Below are 23,983 nucleotides of genomic sequence, written 5' to 3'. Positions count from 1 at the left end.
GTGTCCCTTACTTCCCATGCATAAGGCACTATGCTCACACATGTACAACATCATAGTGTTAAAGAAACTTTATATAATTACTGTAAAAATGTTGGCAGATGCTGACAGTGATAGCGCTGAACAAAAATGAGTCCAAGACTGAAAATTGTTTGGTGTTGCGTTAAATTCAAGAAAAAAAAAACCTTTTTACTCGTGGCTCCTATTTTTTACCCTGTATGCATATGCTTACTGTCAGGGCTGCATCAAAAGGGGCAATCCAGCTCAAGACGTTTTCTAAACAAATGCTGCTCCAGTGTTATTAAAGAAAAATGTTTATTACAATAACATGATTCATATAGAATATTTATATAAATGTTTTTTTGTATGTGTGGGAGAAAAACCGTTGCCAGCAGCAGGCTGTGACCTTGTCAAAACTGCAAAGAAAAGACAGAACGCCCTCTTAGTCGGGTAAACCCAATCTGAGATTTGAAAGCAAGGGCAATGAACACATGCAATTAACCTGTTGTCAAGCTTTCATGCACTTTACGTTCAAAGGGCAGGTTTGTGCATAAGCTGATACCTTCACCAATGGTCTTTGGACCATGCTACCGTGCTTGGACTTGTTTAGTTAATGTCAATGGTCTTTGGACCATTGGTAACTAAACAGCTCTTTAGTGACCTGAGCCAGTCGGGCAACACTATGTATCCACCAAAATATAAAAAAATTATTTTGGCTAATTACACCATTTAGTTGCGTACTGTGCATAGGCTAATTCGTATCTTTTTGCAACACCCCTCTGTCCAAGCTTGAGGGTCACCAGTGCGCAAAAAATCCAGGACAAGTTGCAGAAATCCAGTTACAAATGCACAAAAAGATGGCAGAAACCAACACAGGCAATGCTACAATAGACAATTTTGTCAAACAGCTGCCTTTGAATCTCTGTGAAGTATGGCAGCTGCCCGCTATTTTTTTTTTTTTTTTTCACGAGAGCTGCTCAAAGTTCTTGTGATAATTGTTCACAGTTTGAAGCTTGCATCGGTCTATGTATGCACGAAGCTGATTTCTTTTGATTTCCAGTTAGGATGCTGGCCTATTTACATATCAAACAGTAGTGCTGCAAAACTCTTCAAGAGTTTTGAAATTATTCATAATTGTGTTTGAAAGGAAGTTCTTTTTTTTTTTTTTGCTCCATTTTTAACTTGAAATCACTGCACGAAATTCGCTGGAGAAAACCTTTCTATATAGTCACTCGCAACCTTTCCGCAACAAGTTGCATGTCTCCAGTGCAAGAAGAAAGCTCGTCAATGACCAAATGGAGCGGGATTTTGTCAACCGGGCCGCACTGCAAATGACAAACTGGTTGTCTCTGCTATTTGGTGAAAGACACACACGCACGTGTGCGTGTGTGCGACGAACACCTTGGCGCCTGGCAGCAATGCTCACCCGCTTGAGAAACTCCTCGGCACAGATGCGTGCCCTCGCATTGAGCGCCAGCTTCATTTCGCTGATCTCCTTGTCGATCTCCTCCATGAAGTGGATCACAAAGTCAACTAGCTTGTGCTTGTACATCTGCTCCGTGTGGAAGTTTGTGATGAGGAACGAGATGTCATAGCCCTGGAGAGAGAGAGAGAGACTTCTCGCATTTGTTTGCACCTTGATAACAGCAAGTTGTCGCTCCTCCTCGTCCAGATTAGGGCGGGCTTTATTAATATAGTTCCTGCAGCCCTTTAAGCCTAAATCACATTCCCCACCGCCACAAAGAGTGAAGTGCAAGCCACCATGCCAGCAACTATTTCACATCCTAGCATTACAATGGAACAACAGATACCACACAATGGTAGCAGCTGGCAAAAACTATATCATCACAAGATGCACCTTCTCATGCCTGCATGTACTACAAAAACAAATAGAACAGGCATGAAAATTCATGGTCCTCCTGCACACACCCATCTGGCGGTGCAGTATCTAGTCAATGTTCATGAACAGGATCGCAAAATGATTTAAGCAATACAATTTTGCAACACTGGCAATGTGCAGTACCTTCTCATCACCCTTACTGAAGGCTAAGTCAAGTCGACCAGCAGGCCAAAGAAATACACTGAAAAGAGCACCACAAGCATGAGCACTGCTATGATGGGAAGCTGGGCAGAGTCTTCAGCCTATACCATACACTGTTCTTTATTGCAACTTTGTGGTCCTCCATATAACTGCTCAGCCCAAAGGCCTTACATTGGCACCTCCTGGTCATTTGGTGCAGAAGTAAAATTTGCTACCGGTGCTCCCAGAGCAGTAGTGCACCTTTCTACCCATGCGTGACCCTTTACAAAAATGTATATTCCACTACTATTGAAAACAAACTTCAGAAACGGCTCTCATCATATGTTACCCAGCCAAAAGCCGACTATCGGAGGAAAGTAGGTAGGAATGACATGAATCAGTATCAATCTTTTAGAATTGGTGCTTGTAGCGTCTTTTTTTAGTATGTTCCTTTTTTTTTTTTCGAAGAGCTAAACTTTCCAAGAAAGATAGCAACGCTGCCAACACAACACTATATATATTGATGCCATTATGCACTAATATCTTTCTGTGAGGTCATAAACTTAATAATGTTAGAGAAAGATTACAACTATGACGTGGCAAAGCCAGAAGGATGCAGGGCCATTTGTCGTGCACCAAGGCATGCACTGCTCATTCTGTAGCTGCCAAATCATAAAATGCTTCACCTAGTTGTTTACGAAGTAGTAGGCCAATGGGGAAGATGAGGGTCCAAGGTAAAATCTATAGGGCCACTTAAGGGCTCCTTTAAGCGGGAATGGCCTATGTTATGAGTCTTCAATTACAATTGGATCCAGATTTCCCCACGTTTTTTTCCAGGTGGATGGCCAAATACTAAAGGGTTTGCCAAAACCAACCAAATTTTTTTGGAATTTGGAATTTTTGTGCAGTGATCATGTGACCTTGAGACACTGCTGTTGTTAAATGTTTCTGTCACTGCAGACTGATGTGCTTGTACACGAACTCTGCTCATGCTTACTTGCTAAAGCACCTTGGTGGCATAGGGGTAGCGTGCTCAACTCACAACCAAAGGGTCGCACATTCGATTCCATCACTGAACTACTAATCGTTCTTCGTTTTTACATGAAATTGCTTAATATTGTCCAAAGAACTGATGTTTAGTCAATGTTAGGACACTGTAATAACATCCGAGTCCTACTGAAATCCTTGTGTGAGATCTGAAGCCATGGCTACATCACGTCATGACGCTTCCGTGGTGCTCCGTGATTGGTCCTTAGTGGTCACGTGACTTCTACATTATCATTACTGTCTCTACTAATCAGGTAATTTTGTCAGTGACAGTGGCGGAGCCTTGCATTAAACGCAGGTTCTAAAAGTGGGTGCTCACCTCGATGGGTTTGCGCCGGAGCACAATGAAGTTCTCTGCACGCATCATCATGAAGCGCATAAACTTGTGACAGAGGATGTGCTCGATGTCATCGGCCTGCTTGATGGCGATGCTGATGCGCAGCGAGTTGATGGAGGCCTCGATGAGTACCTTCTCCTTCTCGTTGCGGCTTATCACCACAGGCGTGAGCAGGAGCTCTTTGCTGCTCCTGCAAAGGATGAGTATGCACTAAAGCCTATTTCCAGTTCGTAATTTTTAAGTGTCAATTAAGGCTACCTCAGCTAAACAGAAATTTGGGCAAGTTGGATAACAATCACACACATTCTAATACACAGCGATAAGAAACTGAAGTAAAGACGCACGCTTTACTCTTATCAGCATGTGTGTTGTTTTTACCTCGTGTCCACACATGGTGCTCACTTGTGCTATTGGCATTGCACAACAAAGTAAAAAGAAAGGAGAGAGTACTGCTTCTGTCTGGCTCTGCAACTTTTCTGTGCTTGAATCATGCTTTGCTGTCTCAAATTCACCGCCATTGTGCAACAGTGCAGCACCAAAGTGGTGCACTGAAGCATGCTGGTTTTTCCCTTCAGGACACCTGCTGTCTTTCCGGGCTATGCACCCTCCTATCACATGTTCAGTCTCTTTGAACGGGCACGCACGGCATGCCCAAGGTGGCTAGCGCAGCAACTCTCGCACTTCGTTTCTACTCCAATACTTTCTATCTCTGTTGCACTGCTATGCTATAGCACTATCATACTGTTTCCCTATTCTCCGTTCCTCCACATGGATTTGTCAGCACCGAAAGCTACTGCTACATATCATGCACTCCTCCTTTGCCTTCACGCCTTGATTCTGTGTACAGCTGTACAACTGCTGGTCTCATTTCTTGCGCATAGGAGTGAGTGAAGCGCCCGTAGCTTCAAGTACAATGCATGTAAAAGCAAAATCCCCACGATGAAGTTTATCTAAGTTGGGAGTTAATTGTTCATATGGGGGTGTATGGCTTGAGAAGAAAAACTTCGTAGCTTTCTCAGAAGCTCCAAATATTTGTCCTGGTCTGAAGTCTTGGACCGGCGCTCACCCAGGACTTTGCAGCCACAAAGTGCAATCATGTGGTTGCTATTGAAAAATTGCTCCCCAACTTGGCTTTGCACACATGCATATTGTTACGTGGCGAGAAGCAAGAAGACAGCACAACTAGGCGATAAGGTGAAGAATGGCTTAATGGGTGGCCTAGCATGAGGGCTCCTCTCGCGCCACTGCCTATCTTTTTCTTCGCCACACTTCCCGGGGCTACCGAGCGATCGTCTCAATCAGTTCGTTGCAGTCGGGGGTGACATGACGATGAGGATGTTGAAAAGATAGAAGAGAATGAGTTGCTTGCCACCACGATGATGCTTTTGTGATCCGCCTCCCCTGGAGCTCTTCAACCATCTGCCACCAAAGCATACATGGGACCGTTGGCTCGAGGTCGTGTCAGGAGGCTGTGCGGGGGTTGCGTGTTCATGTCCTTCAGTTCCTTCGGGTCTTCGCTCTGATTTCGTCTCTGGTCAGTTCGCCTTGTCTTCAAATCCAGGCTGGGGGCGGGGCGGCGGTAGTTGTGGCTGGTCGAATCTGGACAGGAAGGGCTGGGGGAAAGCTGCACGGCGACATCCCCTGGCTCTCGGTTGCTGGTCCCGGTGTACGGATGGCGTCGATTCTCCAAGGTGAGGATGGGAATGATGTACGCCGCACCTCCAACCAAAATGTTACGTGGCGACAAGCAAGAAGACGGCGCAACATGGCAATAAGGTGAAGGATGATTTAATGGCTGGCCTAGCACGAGGACTCCTCTCGCGCAACTGCCTGTCTCCTTCTTCGCAACAATATCAATGAAGCCATCATTATGGGCAAGTGAAAAATGCATTTTAGCTCGCACATTCTTTATAAATGGAAATTAATACTTCAGCAGCTAACAAATATGCTATTTGGTTTTTTTTTTTTTTTTTTTTTTTTTTTTTTTTTTTTTTTTTTTTACAGAGCTGCCATAGCTGTCTGTGAGGTGCCCAATCAGCGACAGCAGCAGTAAATGGACAAATCATTGGGCTACAGTAAATATATCATTGTGCATGTGAAGGCATGTACAATGCTCGTAACACACAGTCAAGGTGTATTAGCATGTAATCACACTGTGTCACCAGAAAAAAAAAAAAAAAAGAATCCTTTTTTGGTAAGATCCCTTTGTGCGATTGCCCGTTCAAAAGGATACGGCCTAACTATCATGCAATATCACTTAGTTTTTCGTATGCCAAAGAGTCTCATAATTTGTCTGTTTTCATGAAACACCAGGTAGCCATACCTGACTTCTACCTCAGGTTTGTTGTGCCGCTCGACAACTTGGGAAGAGAAGTTCTCCAGGCACATGGCAGCGTTCAAGGTGTGCCTCACGGCAGTCAGGTACGGCCGCAACGTGGCAGACTGAGACAGACAAAAACAAGAGTTGCTCAGTCACCTGTGTTATAAGCCAACCACCATTTCGGGAATTTTGTAGCAGAGCAATATATACAATTGAGTTTTTGTTGTTTTTTTTCCCAAAACACTCTACACTTGTGTTTCTCTCAAACATGTTTCAACCGATCCACAATTAATACAAATATATATATATAATGTTTTTTTTTTTTTTTTATCATGAGCACTTGTCTCTTGCCTCAAATCAAAAGAGCACTTAACTTGCGTTTTAGCTGCCAACATAGAATGCAAGCCCCCCGACATTAACGAGGTGCCCAATGGGCTGTTGAAAAGAGCTCTGTTCTGAAAACATCCTTGTGCTTAATTTTCAAATTATTATAGCGAGATCTTCTGTATTCACAAATACTTGGAAGCATGTTACTTGCAATATTTGCTTAATTCCGTTCTGTTCACAAAAAAAAATCAACTGGAACTGTAGTCCCGTCCAGACATAACGAAAATCGTTCTCTCTGACACACAACAATGAACCACATCTGACAAAGTTAAATCGTCATTATCATTAACAACCTCCTAACTACACCCATTGCAGGGCAAAGGCTTCTCCCATATCCTTCCTATTAACTCGGTCCAGTGCCTGCTGCATTCAGTCACAAAGCAATGATTTCAACCATTTGTGACTGTACACATGGGTACGTCGAGTAGAAGTCTAACGGTAGTAATACTATTTCTGCTCGGTGCTAGGCATTCTGTAGTGCATACAGCCTAATTAATATTAAACCTAACTAGAGATGTAAAGGCTGATAAATTAGACTGTGCACAGAGTTACCTTCATAAATGCTTAAACGGTATTTACCGATGCTAGGATGACCAAAGGTTGATGGAACCTTTGACACCAAGGTTTGATATAAAAAAAAAAAAAAATGCGGGATCTGATATGGACGGGACTGCGATGTCAGAAAAATGCGTTTAGTCGGAATTCTCACGTCATCATTCCATACGAAATGACGTGAGTGCAATATGTAAGTGAAATGAAACAATCCACGGCACTTTGCCTTTTCATTTACAAAGAAAATGCGATCACAAATTTCCAGCGCTAACTTCAACTCTACTTGCCGGGCATGTTATTTTGTCTCGAGTTTGCGAAACCATACACTTCTTAACGAAACACTACGAATTTCCTTCGTGCATGAGGCGAAAACGCCTTAAACATCTCATTCTTGTAAGCGCGCTGCAAAGCGGAAGGAGCAGCAAAAAGCATGCAAGACAAAATGAGCCGGTTGGAAACAGAAGACGAGGTACGCGCCGCAGGTAGCCTCACAACTGCAAGCAGCAAGTTAGAAGCGCAGCGCGCACAGGCTCGAAAACGTTAACGAGAACTGACTATACTACCATACAGACACACTGTTTACAACAGTACTGTGACTCAAAGCATCGGCGTCTGTGCACGCTCTCTTCAGTACCCTCAGTTTCGCTCCCGTGCACGCCATCATCCGCCCCAGACAGGTCGTCGGAGTCGATCAAGCCTGCGCCCAGTCTTCCAACGCGCAGAGTCACCTCGATACTGGGTTTCAATCGCCTTATTATTCACACATGAGCGGTCAGCCAGCGCTCCGAAAGCGAAGGACAGCTACGAGCAGCTGCCCCTGCGATGGATACCCTGCGCCTACCGAGCCCATCAGTAGTGTTTTCATTAGGATTTGGACAAAGCGTGCACGTTCCGTCGTGAGCCCGACTGATATCGTGCGATAAGTAATTTAAAATGAGGATTTTTTGAACTGACAACGCCTTGGCTGCCGCGGAGCCATTGCACATGACGGACCAGTGACGGCAGAAGTTTTTGGTAACGCTACATGCGCAGAGAACACGAATCAGACAAAACACTACAAAGTTAAATGGTAATGAAGTTAGGTTCCAAGCTTCAGCTTACCATGATTACGTGTTTCACCGGGATTTCGCTATCAATAACAGCCGGACATGACAAGCACAGCAGCACACCCACAACCGGCGCAAAGGTGCAGGGATTTCGCTTAAGGCTTCGCACGCATTAAAAGTTTTTGTTTTTCGCCAATAGTAGCGCTAGTGTACGAAAGACTTTGAAGCATTTACATTTACTGTGAAATATTATTTTTGTGACGTTAGGCAAGTACCTCAGCTGTTGAAAAAAATTTTATTTGTAACCAGAATAAGTTATAAAAATTTGTACCATAGCTTTACTTCACCAACTTTGCTAAAATGTTGTGCTATAAAGATAGGCGATAGGCCGACTGATAAAATGTTGCAAAATTGATCTGAATAAAGTCGAACTATATTTTCTTGTGGATACAAAATTTCACCAAACGAATTCCCAAAGTAAGTCTAAACAAACATAAAACCATGTATAAAACAAACGCGCAAAAAAAAAAAAAAAAGTTTAGTGACGTCATTGTATACTGAGTAAACGTCATCAAAATTTTGCAACTGTTTTACCAAAGTTGTTGCACGCGCACTCACATCTCCGCGAGCTCAGCGCAAGAATAGCGACGTCACATCGAGGCTCATCGGTTCTTCTTCGAAAATGGCGGAAGGTGGTCCCCCTGCTCCTGATTTGGAGACACAGCGAAACGAGATTTCAAATTTATTCAAAAAGCCACTGAAGAAGGACGACATATGGTGAGTAGGCAGTGAGCTCGCCTGTCAATTCAGCGCACCCCTTGTCGATGGGACCGCGAAAACTATGTGGAAACTGCCGTAATGCCTTACGTAGCGTGCCGGCGAATGAGCGCCCGAGGACGGAGCAGCGTTTCGCCGCTCTTCCTCGCACTGTAGTTCGGAGTGATTCGAGTCTCGCGTCATGCGGTCGTCACGTTCGAGCTGTTCGTCGTGCCAACTCTGAACGCATGAGGTTAACGCCCAAGGTCGCCAGCTGCCTGCCCGCCAGCTGAAAAAGACAAATTCCTTGGCGTCTCTGGCACTTGGCAATTACGCAGTGACTCGCATTGGTGCGGGTCCAACCGTCTCCCGTCTGGGTCCCGTAAGTCATTCGCGATTCATCGCCTCGGTCCTTGTGTCGGGTCCGAGTACGGAGCGCTCAGACCGGCGCGGACTCCGCGAGGCGTACTCGCTAGCCTTATTTGGCAGTTTTTTTCTGCCGCACAGTCGTACGCCGAGAGCCCGCATTCACTCGCTGCTTTCGAAATGCCGGTGATACTTCCTTCGTATACGTCGCGCAGAATGAGTCTATTAAGCGCGCTCTGTTGGAAATGACCGGACCCCCCTTCGTTCGTTCGGTGCCGTCGATTGCGGTGGATCTGGGCGTAGGTTTGATTGCTTCGTGGCCGTGACACGATCGTGTGCGGTGAGCCCTGGATGAGCCCGTGATAACACCTCGCCGATTGCAGGTACATGATTGACAAGAAGTGGTTCAACCAGTGGAAGAGGTACGTCGGCTACGACTCGTGGGAAACGTCCAACAACATCGGTGAACAGACGACGCATCCGGGGCCGATTGACAACACGCCGTTACTGAGAGGTCAGTGCCGCGGACGCGCGCGCTCAGGAGCGGTGCTCAGTGACAAGTAGGACGATTGTTCCTCAGAACGAAGTGTGCTTTGTCACTGCAGATTTGACAACGGCAGTAGACATTCTGATGGCGCGGCTGTTTGTGCGGCGTCACCGGTGCAGCACTAGTTACAATATGTCGCGCAAATTTGGTGCAGCTGTCGAATGACACCTGCTTGTGTTAGAGTATTACTTGAGAATCATGAAGGGGAATGTAAACTGACAATCTTTCTAAAGCATCTGATCAATCAATTTCGGTCAACTTTGTTTGTGCAATGCTATGACCCAGGAATGCACACTAAGGTACTACTTTTATCGTGTGTTTGTATCAAAGTAATGTTTCTCACATTTAGAGGCATACATGCATGCATTGTTTGTTTTTTTTCTTTTGCTTGCATGGCTCGGACCTCAGGTTGCTTTTTATATGACCACATTATAGTACTTTTTTGTATCTAGACGATGGGCTATTTATCAGCACTGGAGTTACTAAAAGGACTGGATGAGTAAGAAGCAGATTTCTTATTGTATGCATCAAGCTGATAACACTAGTAATAGCATTTACACTATGCTGCTTATTTCATTAATTGGCATGCAGGTGGTGGGCATGAGTGACATTCAAATGTATGAATCATACTTACACTGTTGTCTCACATGTATAATTTAAGAGCATTGTAATTCCATTACCAAAATTCTTGCAATTGCGCTCTGTAGCTTCAGACCAAGCACTAATCCATCCTTTTCAGGAGGCAAATTCTAGCACATACATTTATTTTCAAATGTAAATGGAAGCCCCAATATTAGGGGGAGAAAATTGATTTCTCATTTTATGCATCCTTGGATAGATCTGTGCTAATTGGGATTGCATGAATTACATGCTGCACCAATATGTCTAGACCACCGCGCTTTGAATTCAAAAAAGTTAAATATTTTTACAGAGATTTCATTCATTTACTTTGGACAGCACCTATATGTCCCATCCGTATCAGTAATGCATTAAGGGTGTCTGCACTTGGCACCTAGTTATCTTGCCTTGTTGGAGAAGGATCATTATTCTTTCTTGCCATTGTTTTTTCTGGTGCATTGTTCGGCACAGTGATTTGAAGTGTTTGGGAGAAAAAGTTGTTTGGATATGTATAGGGCAGTGATGCTATTGCATCCACGCTGAATTTGGTAATGTGTGCCACTGGCTTGAGCTATGTGCATATTTTGTTACAGCTTAGAGTTGAGTTGGCATATTCTTTCTCATTGCACAGTAAAGCTAGTGTTGTTTCCAACAGCTGAGCGGTAGACAGCCGAAGCATTAGCAACCTTGTGTCGCACAAAATGTGCTTTTGCTGTATAAACATTGACGCCTGTAAAGTTCTTACGAACTCGAAGGTAGTGCCTTGTTGCTGTCTCGAATGCTGCGCTTTATGAAGTTATTCTTTCGTACTTCCTCTTTCAGAGGGGTTTATAAGCTTATGCATCTCGTGAGCACAGGCAGCTAGCAGGAAGTGAGTGTGTAGAGCGTCCTGGGAGATAAGATAGTGTTTCTTTTCTGTGCTTGTTGAGGGGACATTTCGCTTCAGTGAAGCAACACGTTTCACAGTGGCGTCTCTCTGGTAATCTACATTTTTGAAAACATGCATGGCATCCTTCAAGGCTGAACAGTCTATTGAGTTATTTCAGGCTGAGCTGTACCCCATGTGTTGGCATTTTGAGGGAGAACATAGCGACGACAGAGAAAAGTGACTGCGCAATGCAGCAAGATGTCAGCGCTGATTATGGATCATATTAGACTGTGGTTTCATCTCACCCGAGATAAAGCAGGGTGTGATTTGGAAAAGAGGCAGGCATGCTGACGCTTTGACTGCAACTAAATGTATTTCAGATTTTGAGCAAGAGGCAAAACATGATATGTAGCATGTTGATTTGTGTAAAGAAAGGAGTAATGGGCAGGCGTGCGTGCAGTGAACAACTGGATAGTACTGTGTATGCATACCCAAATGTCAAATCTAGATATTGGAGTTAGAGATGTGGATTGCTGTCCATAAAGATTCTCACTAAGTGGGATAATTCTTTTGTTTGCTTGCACTGGCTCATATTTTTCATTCTTTGACCTCTGTGCTCGCTGCTTATGCCGTGTTTGTGCTCAGGGCAATTGGCAAATTGTGTAGACCTGGACTTTTAGGTTCTGTTGTCGTTGCCAACTAGGAGTGTGAATGCAGGATGAATAGCATTACTATTAAGTGGTTGCTCTGCCTCTACTGTGGAAAAGTTGCATCAGATGTACTAGTGCCCCCAAAATAAAACTAAGCGCACGAACAAACAAAATTCCGTATGCAGCGTGCCGTGCAAGCAGATGTGCATGTGTAAAGTGTGGGTACGTGTGGGGCACCTGGATGTTCAGCTTGACACTCTTGGTGTTTGCCTCATCAGCAGCCTGGACAAAGGAGAGCACTTTTTCCACAGGCCGGTGCTCTCGTTTATTTTGGGGGCACTGGCACCTTTCGCTCAGTTCACCGAGAGAGTGAGGGTTATCTGTTAGAGTAGTGTTAATTGAAGCAACAAAATTTAAGAAATGAGGTGGAAAAATTGAGTTGCGAACAGGGTCTTTCCCTCCGCTCTTTTTTTTTTTTTTTCAATCACATTTGTGCTTCAGAGAGTCACGAGATGCATGGCAATTTTCCTGCTAAAGGAACTGTATTGTAAAGTACCTACCGCGAAGTCATACACAGGCGTGCATGAATAGCAGTTGACATTGCCTATTGGCACAGCTCTTTAATACATGTAAAAGGTTGAAGTGTATGTCGCTTGTCTGTTTTTTATATTGGAACCAAGGTGGAAGGGGGAGGGGGGGGGGGGGGGGGGCAGAATAATTGATTGGTGGTATTGACTGTCAGCTTCAGGTAGGAGCACATATTCTGCATTAGCATGTTGCATGCTTAAGAGAGACTCTTTGCTCATTGTAGCATTGCTATGGGCAGTGATGTTGTGTGTTGTGAAAGAAGTGGATGACACATGGTGTTTCATTGCTGCTGGAAGCCTGCATTGAGCTTGGACCCTGATATCTTCTGTTCAGAGCATTACGTAAGCTTTGTGTTTGAAGTGTAGATAAAACAAAAGAATTACTGCTGTGCGTGGAACCCTTTAGAATCTGTTTTAAATTGTGTGACCTTTGGAGCTGCTCTTCAGAGCAGATCCTAATACTTGAGCATTGATAGGGGCTGAGAATGAGATAGAATATCTTAGAGAAACTTGCATCTGTGCTTCATATTGTGGGAACATAGTTATTTATTTATTTATTTATTTATTTATTTATTGATACTGCAATCTTTTACAAGACCTTCGCAGGGTGGGCACACATGGCAGAATATGGAAGTACATCAGTGCTGGAAACAACACAACGATCTTAAATATGAACAACACAATTGCAAAAGTACAAACGAAACACAGGAATGTAGCGGTACAACAATACAAAAAAGTTAAAGGTGGTTTTCAAACCTTTTTAGTGAAGTTTGCGTTACTGCTTCATTAGTTAGATTATTCGAGTCTGTAATGGTTCTGGGGAAAAGAGTACTTAAAGGTGTGAACTCGTGCGTGTAATGGTGTTACTGTAAAATCATGCCGTTGTCTAGTGTTGTACCCCAAGGAGAACGATATAATGTTGGATGTTTCAATATTGTACTGGTCTTTGATTAACTGAAAAAAGAACTTTAGGCGACAGATGCGGTTTCTGTGAGAGACTGGAAGCAAACCACTTCTCGTTTATTTTGGGGGCACTGGCTATATATATATATATATATATATAGCCAGTGCGGTTATATGAATTGTAAATAAACCGTACTGCTTTCTTTCGGACACTAATTTAGCAATGTTAGATTTAGTGAAAGGATCCCATATTATGACGGCATATTCTAGCATAGGGCGAATAATAGTGTTATATGAAAGTGAACGGTTATATGAATTGTAAATAAACCGTACTGCTTTCTTTCGGACACTGTCTAATTTAGTAATGTTAGATTTAGTGAAAGGATTCCATATTATGACGGCATATTCTAGCATAGGGCGAATAATAGTATTATATGAAAGTGAACGTACACTGGGGGGTGCTGAGCTTCAGAGCACGTCGGAGGAAAAAGTTCACCACTGACTCAGTATCAATAGGAGTCCTGATTACTGCTGAAGATTAGTGAATGCTTAGACAGGATGTCCACGTACCGAAATGTTGATCAGCTGAAGGCCCAAGCTTTTTTGGATATATTGAAGACTATATGAAGCTACTCTGTCCACTGCTTGAATTTGGGCCTATGAAATTGAAGTGGTTCCTGAGCAGGTGGCAGCTGATGGCCAGATTTTCAACCAGGCTTTCTTATAGGCAGTTGCCACAAGTGTCATGTTGATAAACAAGTATGGCAGGTCTAGAAAGCCGAAATTGTCACGGTGAATACTGAAAACAGGCGTTTTCATATTGAGGTCAGTACTACTGCAAATGATACCAGTAACACAGTACTGCCAACTTTAGCTAGTCTTGTCTTGTGTAACATTCAATGAATGTTGCAGATATGCTTCATTTCGCCAGCTCAGTACAGTGCAGAGGGATCTACGGGGTTGCCTCTGGCACCATAAAGACCATAGCAAAATGGGACTTTGTGTTAGTTTTTGATGCCACTCACATTGCAAATATAATAAGTTTAATGCACTTAACCACTCTAGGTCCGTTTTTCCACTCTAGTACACCAAAAACAGTAGCGCATAGTTTGTGCTGTGCATTTTGCATAGAAAAGGGAGAAGGGGCTGTTTGTATGTTGCTCCTGAAGTTTGAGTGTAATGGTGTGCAGCACTTCCTGTGTCATCATTTATCTCTTTAATGTGTCTGAGCAGTCTTCACTCAATAACACCCTGCAATTTCTGTTTAAATAATTAAATGTTAGGCTTAAATTTACCTCAGGTCTTGTCGATTACAGGAGTGTTTTCTGCTGTGGTCGACAGCTCAGTACTTTTTCTGCTTAAGCTTACATGAAGTTATTTCAAGAAGCGATGACTCGTGTCGTGTGATGTCAAGGGGTTCTCTCATTGTCACAATTTTGATGCACTGGAGTATGCGTAATGTCTTGACAAAATTGTTTCTTAAAATTTTTTTATTGCGTTGGGGGGGGGGGGGGGGGGGCTGATGTGTTGCTCCCAGTGCCATATTACTCATATATTAGTTACCATTCACAGCTTTTATGCAACTATATGTCTCACTGCATGGAAATCTGCAGTGCATGGAAAGTTCTGAGACTTTATTGGCATGTGCAGCGATAGGTGCTGCCTTGCACCGGCGGTAGCAAAAAGAAAGAAGGCTGCAATGTGCCCTCGTCGCATTAGCTGCTGCCGGAAATCAGACTCCATGTGTATACCATGGCTTGAGGCATTTTTCACTTATGGCATCTATGAGAAAACAGTTGGAATCAGAGCAGCGGAAAGAAATCTTGTCAATTTCAAACTTAAATATTGCAACAATAAATATCTTTTGCTTTCGGGCAAGTGACAGCTAAGGCAGGAAATGCTGTGGTATCAGATTTTGCTAATATATAAATAGTCATGGACCTTTCCTTAGTGTCCCTTTAATAATAGACAAGGTGCTAGGAACATACCACACGGTTTAGCATTTCTTCCTTTTTTTGCAATGTGCTCGATTGTCATGTTGGCACTATAAATGTTCTGTGCTCAAAAGGAGATCAATTATTTCGAGGCAGAGCTGTACGCGTGCATATGAGATGCGCATGGCTGGATAGATGTGTCCCTCGGCGATTTGCCTGACCTCGTAGGAGCTAAGGTGTTGCCGTGAGCTTGATTGGGCATACCTGCCGTGGTTTCTCATCTCGCAGAAGACAACAGCGGGGACATCAAGGACCACCTGATTGAAGACCTAGACTACCTACTGCTCTCAAATGAGGCATGGGACAAGATGCTGGCCTGGTACGGCCTCATGCCAGGCCAGGCTCCCCTCCCTCGCAAAGTCATCGAGGTGGGCCTCTTCGTCAAGACCTGCAAGGTGAGAATAATAATTGAATAATAATTGGTTCACAGGAAGGGAAAGGCGCAGTATCTGTCACACTTGCGCTGTGGACACCTGAACCACGCCTAAGGTAAGGGAGGAAGGTGGGAGTGAAAGTAGAGAGAAAGGGGAGTCCTAGTGGAGGGCTACGGTATAATTTCTATCACCTGGGGATCTTTAACATGCACTGACATTTCTAAGTTAATATAAAAATAAAAAAACTGTATCTACTTTCTCCTTCTGTGGTGCCATCGAAGTTCCTCAGTTTTATCAACGGGCGAAGGGATTACCGTATGCGCTGCATGACCTAAAAGCATATCTTCTCTTTCACTAGGAGCCGGAAATATTTCTTACAGATGCGTTATGTAAGAACATCTATGTAATAGTGAATGTTTGTTCTCCCAGCTGTTTTGATGGGGTTGCGGTCGAAATTCCATGGCTGCAGCCAAAACTTGTGGAGCCGATGCGCTGTATGTCCTCTCGCTTCGTGCGTTTGCGTTTACAGATGTGTGCGTAGTTCTTGGTTAGTCCAAGGTGGAGTAGATCTCGGCCGAGGCAATCTGTTGACTCATTGGCGGACATCCACATGAATGAATCCATATGGCCATAAGAAGCTCTTTGGGATTTTCACTCAACTTCTCTCTCTCTCGTCCCCAAACAGGTGGAAGTATATCCTTTGGAATTCAAACTGTGCACAAATTCAAATATGGATCAGTATGTGACACGGAGGTTCAGCAAAGTTGATTCAATAGGCAAGTTTTTCTTTCTTTTTATTTCTGTATATTTGGTATACCTGGTTACGGGATCAGCTTTGGCAACTGATGCTCTTGCCACCTTGCTTGCTTGCATCGATGAAATTTCCTGCCTTCACTTAATATTTGTGTGGTGTCTTCCTACTTTTATATAGTGCTTTGTGAAGCACCGGTCACACCACTGCATGGCACTTCTTTTATGAGTGAATTTCGTTTGAGAAGGATAGCAATGATGTGTCCCTCACCATGCTGGCAACTTTCGCACCTGTGCCACAGGAACCAGTTTGTTGTCATTCACTGAGTACTGCCTTAAGATGTAGTGACAGTGCCGCATGCAGAAATTTAAGGGCTGTAAGAGACTTAGGAGTAATGCCATTAAATATTTTCTACCGAATAAGTTTGCCACATCTCCTTTGCCCGCGAAACATTCTCGTTCTCGTTGCTCGCGCAGAAAAACATCCAGCTTTTTAGAAACAATCGCATATCAAGTGGAAGGTGTTTTACTCCTAACTTTCGGTCAGGTGAAGAAGAACCTTTGCTTCATTATTGTGAGTGGGTCCAATTTTAACTGCCACTTAAGACTATGCTCTTGGCTTGTATGCTGACCCTGGAGTTTATGGCTACTCGTCAACCAAAGAAGAGCAGTATTTTCATCAAGAAAATTTTAATAATAAATTTGGACAAGGTTGAGGTGTACCCATGAGCACTGTTGATAACCAGGTAGAATCTTTGAATGGCTTGACGTATTCCTAGAGTCATCTGATGTCGGACTTCAGTACGAAATCAAGGATTTGCTGTCATTTCTAGTGGACGTGTAGCACTTGGTGCAGTCATGTAATTTGCTCATATCTGTGCATTTGTGCGCATGTTGCTTGGTCGTGATAGATCTAATTTTGAATGAGCCTTTGCTTTGAATTTCCTTCAGGGCTGCTACTCTGTTCGGGTTCAGTTTCTGCTGCGCATGCATTATTCATAGCATACTGTTAGGATGAGTCCAAAGCAGGAGAAAAATAGTTTCAGTGAACAGCAAAAAAAAAAAAAAAAAAGATATTACTGTTTGAAACTGGAGGAAAGCAAAACACAAATGAAAGAAACACTGTATATTGTGGCTGAACATGCTGATACACAAGATGTGTCCTGAAAGTAATGCATTTATTATTTTTCTTTTTGGCTCCTGTTAATGGCAGTGCTAACCGGTTTGGTTAGGGGATGAAAGCTCTTATCTTTTCACCACTGCCAAGCTGAGCTCACTCAGAAATTTAAGACCGTTGCGATTGCTGTTTCCGCGAATCCCCTAGTATCGTTGTTACATGACACGCGGTGAAGTCAGCATTCAAACAACAGTACATATTTCAGTACCGGGTTAAGTGGAGAAATATGGGAGAGGCCTTCGCACTGCAGTGGGTATAATCAGGCTGATGATGATGATGATAATGACATATTTCAGTTGTCTGCTAAGCTGAGGAGGAATTCTTGCTGACACTAGACAGTGGATTAGCATGTCGTAATTACCCGTGACGAAACTTGGACATTCGAGTACGGCCCTTTGACGAAGCACCTAAGTTCCGAATGGAATGCCTTCTCCTCGTCCCTAGGAGGCAGTAGTGGCAAAGTCCGAAGTGAAGACCATGCTGTCTTCTCTACGCCAGGGTTGTGGTTCACAAATAATTCCTACCCCATGGTCAGGTAGTCAGTGCTGCCTACTACATGCATGTGTTCAGGAGGTCAAAGGAAATGTCATCTGAACGTGAAAGGGGATCGCTGATAACTGCCAGCTGCACCATAACACGACCACGCTCCCAGTTAGAGCTCTCCGTGTGTCTTGGGAGTCCTTGGCCAATGCTGCCCTAGTTCTCGTACAGCCCTGACCTTCTGACACGGGCAGACTTGTTCCTGTTTCCGAGAATTTGGACCGACCTGAAAGCGGTCAAATTTGGTTCTTATTGAAGTGATCCAAGCCGCTCTTGCAAAGGCCCTAGCGAGATTCCCGTTCATACCTTCCAGGATGCAGAGAGTGCAGGGCAGAGTCTTAGGAAAAAATATGAAGAACTTGGAATGTTTGTAGTGATATCTCGAATATCTTTCTTTATCGCTATAATTGCACTATTTTCTGGGCACACCCTGTGCATAAGGTGTAGAAAATAAGCTGGTGAGGTATACCAGTCATTTATTGTTTGGGGGGAGAAAGTGCCTAAAAGAAAAGAGGTTAGAGAAAGAGCAAGCCACACGACGTGGAGGTGTTTTTAGACATGGGTCCCCAGACGCGTTTGACGTCTTTATTGAAAAAAATATATATATTCCATTTAAGTGCTTGGTTTTTGCTAAATTTAGTCCTAGTCGTGTTACGCTTGCATATGTATGTATATGCCTAAACAGTTGGTCTTGCCTTCTGCACATTGTAATCACTGCACAGGCCTGGTAGAAAAGGACGTGCGTGCAGTCTTCAAAGTGCCACCCGAGAAGGAGACACGGCTTTGGAGCCGGTGTAGCAGCAACACGTTTGAGCACCTGTCTGACCGGTCGCGTACCATCCAGGATGTAGGTCTCTACCCTGGTCAGGTAAGACCATCTGGGCACCGTCTGTTTTGAACATGGGATACCTGGAGGTCTCTCTCTGCTGATTTTGATGAAGCAGGGTTACTTGCCAAAGTTTGCAGTGAAAGAAACGAAGGTATTCCTGCCCCCACTTACATTCCAGAACATCGGTTGGGAAGAAAATTCAACGAACATTGGTCTGAGCTGTACAGGAGGTTGCAGGTGATGTGTGAGGTAAAACAAGTGTGCAAGGATGGGTTCTTGCTTCATCCACAGCATCAGTTACTAGTACTTCATTACTCCAATCACATTGCCTCTATGTTGTACATCTGCTTGCTGGGCAGTTGTGAATGTACTGCCGGACATATACCACACTTACTCAAATAACGAAACTGCTTTTCACAAAAGAACTGGGGATTTCTTCATTAACGTGAGGCAGCTATTCGACAGCCTTGCTTCTTCTCTCACTTTGCTGCTGAAGATGTTGCTGGAACCATCTGTACCTTCTCTTTAAGGTTATTGTGCGGATGGTGCACAAGGAACAAAATTATGTACATCTTGCCTGTGTGGCGGCTGGTTACAATGCATTCCTTGCTATTGCAAATGCTTCTGTGCAAATTCAGGCTACACGTGGACACCGTAAGCACTGCACTATGTTTTGCTGTTTCCAGCATTTGCACAGAAGGCAGACATCTTGATAGTATTCGTGCTGTTGAGACGGTTAAGTATATGATTAAAAATAGTACCCATGCATGTGGCCTGTGGCTGTCAGTCTTCTCAGCTGACAAAAAAGCTCCGTTTGGTGGCGGTTCTAGATTGCGGCAAAGTGGAACGATGCATCACTATCTGCATTGTACCATTTGTCACAGTCTCCCACAGGCTAGAGCGGCCATACAGTAAAAGCTTGTTATTAATTCGAACTTCACGAGACCAAGAAAAAGAGTTCAAACTATCGAATGGCCTCGAAAAAACTTTAAAAAAGAACATTTGCACTGTGGTAAATTTACTGTATTTACTCGCATATTGAACTCGCCTCCCACTTTTGCCATTGAAAATTGAAGGGGGGGGGGGGGGGGGGGGGGAGCGTTAATCATTAACGGGTTCTCCTCTTTTTTGCACCTTTCTTGGCAGTACACCTGCCAAAATAGCATCACGAGGTGTTCACCTTTTGACATAAGTGTTCATCTTTTGACAGCATTTATTATATAGTAAAAGGTATTTTTAGCTGTGATTGTTAAGCTACAGGCAGCGATGAAGTGCGAAGCCTTCCTATCGGTTGTTACTCAATACTTCACAGTTTGGCATCAACTGTCTTTAGTATGTTGGGCTTCTCTTGCTGTGCTAATACTCAGCAGTAGACACTTGGACACTCCACTCTTCGTTTGACAGCTTCTAGGGATGTTGGGCCATTGTTCCTGAATAGTGCGTGTTTCAGGCATTTTTTATTTTTTTTTCTGAAAGCCATTTTGGGTGTAATGGCGGCAACGAGTATGACAGGCACATCTCCTCTTCATTTTCTAGCGGCAACACTATCTATGTCGTAACCACCTGTACTTTATAGGGCATAAACTGAGCTCTTTTGGAAGTTTTAAATGAAGGGCAGCTTTCCCTGTTTTGGAAAGATTTGACAACCAGGCCCCCTGTTCATGGCACAGCATGCAACCTGAAGCCGCCGCGGTCTACAATCTACTCTGTTTGCGCTGATTCCTAGGTTCTTCTGCTCGAAGAACGGAACGATGATGGCTCGTGGCCAAGGCAAGTGAAAAGGTGTGTGTGTACGGCTCGACTTTCTTCCTCGTCTCCATTCCCTTTTCTCTGTGTGTGTGTATGTTTGTGTGTGTGTGTGTACTGGTGTGTTGAATTTAAGTGCGAAAACTAATGAGGTTTCTCTGTCTCTTTTTCTTTGTTGCAGCGGCAAGTCTTACACAAACAACAGGGCATCTGAACATAAAACATATGGGGCACCAGGGAACACAATGTATGTCTGAAGTTACAAATGTTTATTTCACTGTGTTGACTGTTTGTTTTCAGGCACGGCAGTTTTTAAGAATTACAGTTGATGTGCAAAGAACAATGAACTGTTCTATTAATTGTTTTTACTATGCATTTTATTCTATTTTTTGTCTACTAGGAGCCAGATTCTTGACCTGGTTTTACTGAGCTGTATTACTGTATCACCTCCTCTGGCATGTCTTGGATGTGCATAATTTATGAAAAAATTAAAAGCAAATAATAGCAATCTGGGAAATATGGAGTGGTACAGTCTGTCTTTAGCTGGCATCAGAAATATTTCTACCTCTTTTTGTGTGTACAAGTGTTGTGTGAAGAGTTTGTCAGGTTATTCTCTGCTCTTGCAAAATTCTCAATTGGAGGGTAAGCATGCCAAATGTGTTCGTGTTATGTTTTGTCGTGCTTCTGATTGCGCTAACCTTCTTCGCCTTTGTTCTTCTTGCCCCGCTCAGCGCCACAAGGAGCTACAGTGCTGTGAGCAGTACGTATGGCAACTACAGCGGCAACTACAGCTACGACCTTCAGGGGAGCAACACGCCCGGCCTCTGTGGGCTGGGAAACCTAGGCAACACCTGCTTTATGAACGCCGCTCTGCAGGTGAGGAAGGGAAGCTTTCTCTCAATGGGACAGCTCATGGTGGCGTTCCTTGGAATAGCACTCCCTTCCGTGCGGCGTTTGATTTCTTCAAATTCTGCTGTGACTGTAATTTAAGTTTAGGCTTGGCAAGGTGCCTCTCAGTTGGCCTTAGTTGTCTTGTCGGCGGCCATGTGGTCTCTGGAAGTCTGCTCATGGACTGCAATAATTGTAAATGCATTGCGCGTAGCCTGCATACCATGTCAAGCTGATAAATTTCGAAGATTTCTTTTTTTTTTTTTTTTTTTTTACTGGTTGCCTAAAGCCTATCTCTCCACCATGTCGGTGAAGTGAACTTGCTGCATGCGTTTCCCTCGCCCATTACAAACTGTACACCTGTGCATCTCTTCTTCCTAGCTGCCCTTAGTTTATATCCCCCCATGTTCAAAGTTGGCATGCAATGTTTGCTTTTGTAGGTTGCGCCATGGTTGTCTCTTTGTGGCTGATTGGTACATCTTTCGTTTGGGTGGAAGAGTCTTCACTGTGCTCTTTTTATTTGTCACACTTTTGCAGTGCATGAGCAACACGCCCCCGCTGACGGAGTACTTCATGAAGGACCGGTACCTCGCAGAGCTGAACGACAGCAACCCACTGGGCATGCGGGGTGAGATCGCCAAGTCCTACGCTGACCTCATCAAGGTCATGTGGTCGGGCAACTGTGCAAGCGTCATTCCCAGGCCATTCAAGGTGCGTGTGCTTTGCTTGTTTGCCCTCTGTGGATTTTTGTTGTGTGCTGAAAAAACAGCTGTGATGAGCATTGCTGGTCATTAATAAAGTGATAAATTAGTTGGTGAATTCTGGTTTCAAGCTAGCTGCTTTGAGCGCTGATGACTACACTTGCCTGGTTTAGGAATGGCCTAGAGCTGGAAGCGAAGGCCTTATGCGATGAGTACGCTCACATCGTTAATGAGTGGCCTTGGGTAACTCCTCTTTAAAAAAGCTATATTGGCAGCAGCAGTATGCAATGAGTACACTCGCGTCATTTATGAGTGGCCTTGGGCAACTCCTCTTTAAAAAAACTATATCGGCAGCAACAGTTATAATGCACGAAAAAAAACGTGCCATCCAAGCTTTCTATACATGTTTTGATGCTTGTACTTGATAAGAAGAGACAAGAAGTTGAGGAAAGTCCGAGTTATGAGCGGTGGTTCGACTTTCTTTCCTTCGGCAGATGGCAGTTGGCCGGTTTGCCCCCCAGTTCTCCGGCTTCCAGCAGCAGGACTGCCAAGAGCTGATGGCTTTCCTCTTGGACGGCCTGCACGAAGACCTCAACCGGGTCATCAACAAGCCCTACATTGAGCTCAGAGACTATGACGGCCAGCCTGACGAGGTGAGCAGAATGTAGCTCTCGAGAGTTTGAGACATGGTCGCAGTGCCTTTTGTGTCCTTCGTTTGTTTCATGGAACACAAGTTCATTTGAGCGTGCCCTCTGCTTACCGCATGGGAGTTTTGCCCTTTCACTCCTGTGATGTTCAAGGAGGGTACACTGAAATCTTAGGCCAGCCTCATCCCAAGGCACTGCTCATAACTCTTCAAGCGGTGCCTTGCAGATGGCCCGGGCCACATGCTCTCCTCATTAATAATGTGCTAAGTTGGATTTGCTGTCTGGCTCTATTTTGCTTTTATGTTCTTACTCTCTTTTTATTCCTTGAGTGAAAGAAACTGCAGCTTCAAGGGAGCATGGTTTCCTTTACTAACAATAACAAGCGTAAGGAGTGCTTTTTAGAATTGTGCGAAACTAGGACAGTTTGGGTGCACCAGAGTGAAATTCCAAAACGACTCTGTCAGATGTGCATCTGTCATTGTTGAAGTGCCATATCGCTTGTGATCTGACCCATGCGGCTGTTGGAGGCAGTTTCACAAGCTCTACTCCTTTGGCCCGAGAGATTGTCAGAATGCAGGCTCTACTTAAAAAGACACTGCTGGTAGAGTTGCACAGTTATGAAGTGGAAATGCCACTCGCATGCAGTCTGAAAGCGCCATCGCTGCTCATCCGTAAAGCCGTGCCACTGTCACTGTAATCGCTGCCACTTGCTGCTCTTGCTTTGGTTTTTTTTTGGGGGGGGAGAAGCTGTATGTTGTTGCCGCCCACGACAAGCTTACTAACTGCCTTGAGAGTTATGACAGCTCTCCTGTTTTACTGCTCCTTCATAGCCGGGAAAAGAGAGCTTCATTAACAAGGGGCATGCAGATGTTATCGAAATTTCGAGTTGTTTTTGAGCAGATATGGTTTGCACTACGCTTTCACTATTCAGACAACTAATGAATTGTTCTGAATAGTTAAAGTATGGCTCACAAATGTCCTAACCATTCCGAAGTTATCAATTTGTCTAGTTGATCTAAACTGGCAGGAAAACATTGTGGCATTTCCAAATGGCTGTATCGTGCGCTTGTCACGCGCCTTGGCTCGCTGTTTTCTTAAAGAATGCAGCGCGCGGAAACCGCGTGCATGATAATGTGCTGACGGCCATTGAAGCCTGCTGCTTGAACACTCGTGAATCGGAAAATGTAATGAAATACCACGTCTAATGTCGGTGTATCAAGCCATGATGCAGTCGCCAACATGGCTGTGAGCCTGACTGGCACCAATCATCTCCCAATCACCATGGGTGCTTGCATGATAAAGGGGACACGGAGCGATGTCGTGAAACAGCATGAAA

General features: G+C 44.2%; 2 protein-coding genes across 4 annotated transcripts in view; one reads left to right on the top strand and one right to left on the bottom strand.

Moving 5' to 3' along the window:
• Nucleotides 1–293: 293 nt before the first annotated feature.
• Nucleotides 294–7,866, bottom strand: Arpc4 (Actin-related protein 2/3 complex, subunit 4). Its single transcript, XM_084590831.1, has 5 exons — nt 7,762–7,866; nt 5,725–5,843; nt 3,384–3,591; nt 1,424–1,594; nt 294–413 (listed from the first exon to the last, which is right to left on the bottom strand). Exons 1-5 carry the CDS (start codon nt 7,762–7,764, stop codon nt 408–410), a joined length of 507 nt encoding a protein of 168 aa, XP_084446957.1. The 5' UTR covers nt 7,765–7,866; the 3' UTR covers nt 294–407.
• A 451-nt stretch (nt 7,867–8,317) lies between these two features.
• The window catches only part of LOC146207835 (ubiquitin carboxyl-terminal hydrolase 15-like), a 38,140-nt gene continuing 22,474 nt past the window's right edge, over nt 8,318–23,983 (top strand). For 2 of the 3 annotated variants that reach the window (XM_084590789.1, XM_084590780.1), the window contains exons 1-10: nt 8,318–8,483; nt 9,212–9,342; nt 15,224–15,390; nt 16,055–16,145; nt 18,559–18,704; nt 20,392–20,447; nt 20,593–20,658; nt 21,143–21,287; nt 21,837–22,010; nt 22,495–22,653. In XM_084590789.1, the coding sequence (XP_084446915.1) occupies nt 8,389–8,483; nt 9,212–9,342; nt 15,224–15,390; nt 16,055–16,145; nt 18,559–18,704; nt 20,392–20,447; nt 20,593–20,658; nt 21,143–21,287; nt 21,837–22,010; nt 22,495–22,653 (1,230 nt within the window). In that variant the 5' untranslated portion in view covers nt 8,318–8,388. Of the gene's footprint in view, nt 8,484–8,668; nt 8,845–9,211; nt 9,343–15,223; nt 15,391–16,054; nt 16,146–18,558; nt 18,705–20,391; nt 20,448–20,592; nt 20,659–21,142; nt 21,288–21,836; nt 22,011–22,494; nt 22,654–23,983 lie in introns of those variants that run through there. The other variant, XM_084590798.1, reaches the window with a different exon arrangement.

This window comes from Amblyomma maculatum, chromosome 1 (genome assembly GCF_055883805.1).
Source record: "Amblyomma maculatum isolate TAMU_Amacu chromosome 1, ASM5588380v1, whole genome shotgun sequence".
NCBI lineage: Eukaryota > Metazoa > Arthropoda > Arachnida > Ixodida > Ixodidae > Amblyomma > Amblyomma maculatum.
This window is presented reverse-complemented; position numbering and strand designations above follow the sequence as displayed.

Bases quoted from the DNA above. Each gene is read 5' to 3' on its own strand.
- Arpc4 (XM_084590831.1), bottom strand. The intron at 3,592-5,724 runs GTATGGCTACCT...CATCCTTTGCAG, and splicing joins AAACCTGAGGTAGAAGTCAG to GAGCAGCAAAGAGCTCCTGC. The intron at 1,595-3,383 runs GTGAGCACCCAC...CTCTCTCTCCAG, and splicing joins TCCGGCGCAAACCCATCGAG to GGCTATGACATCTCGTTCCT.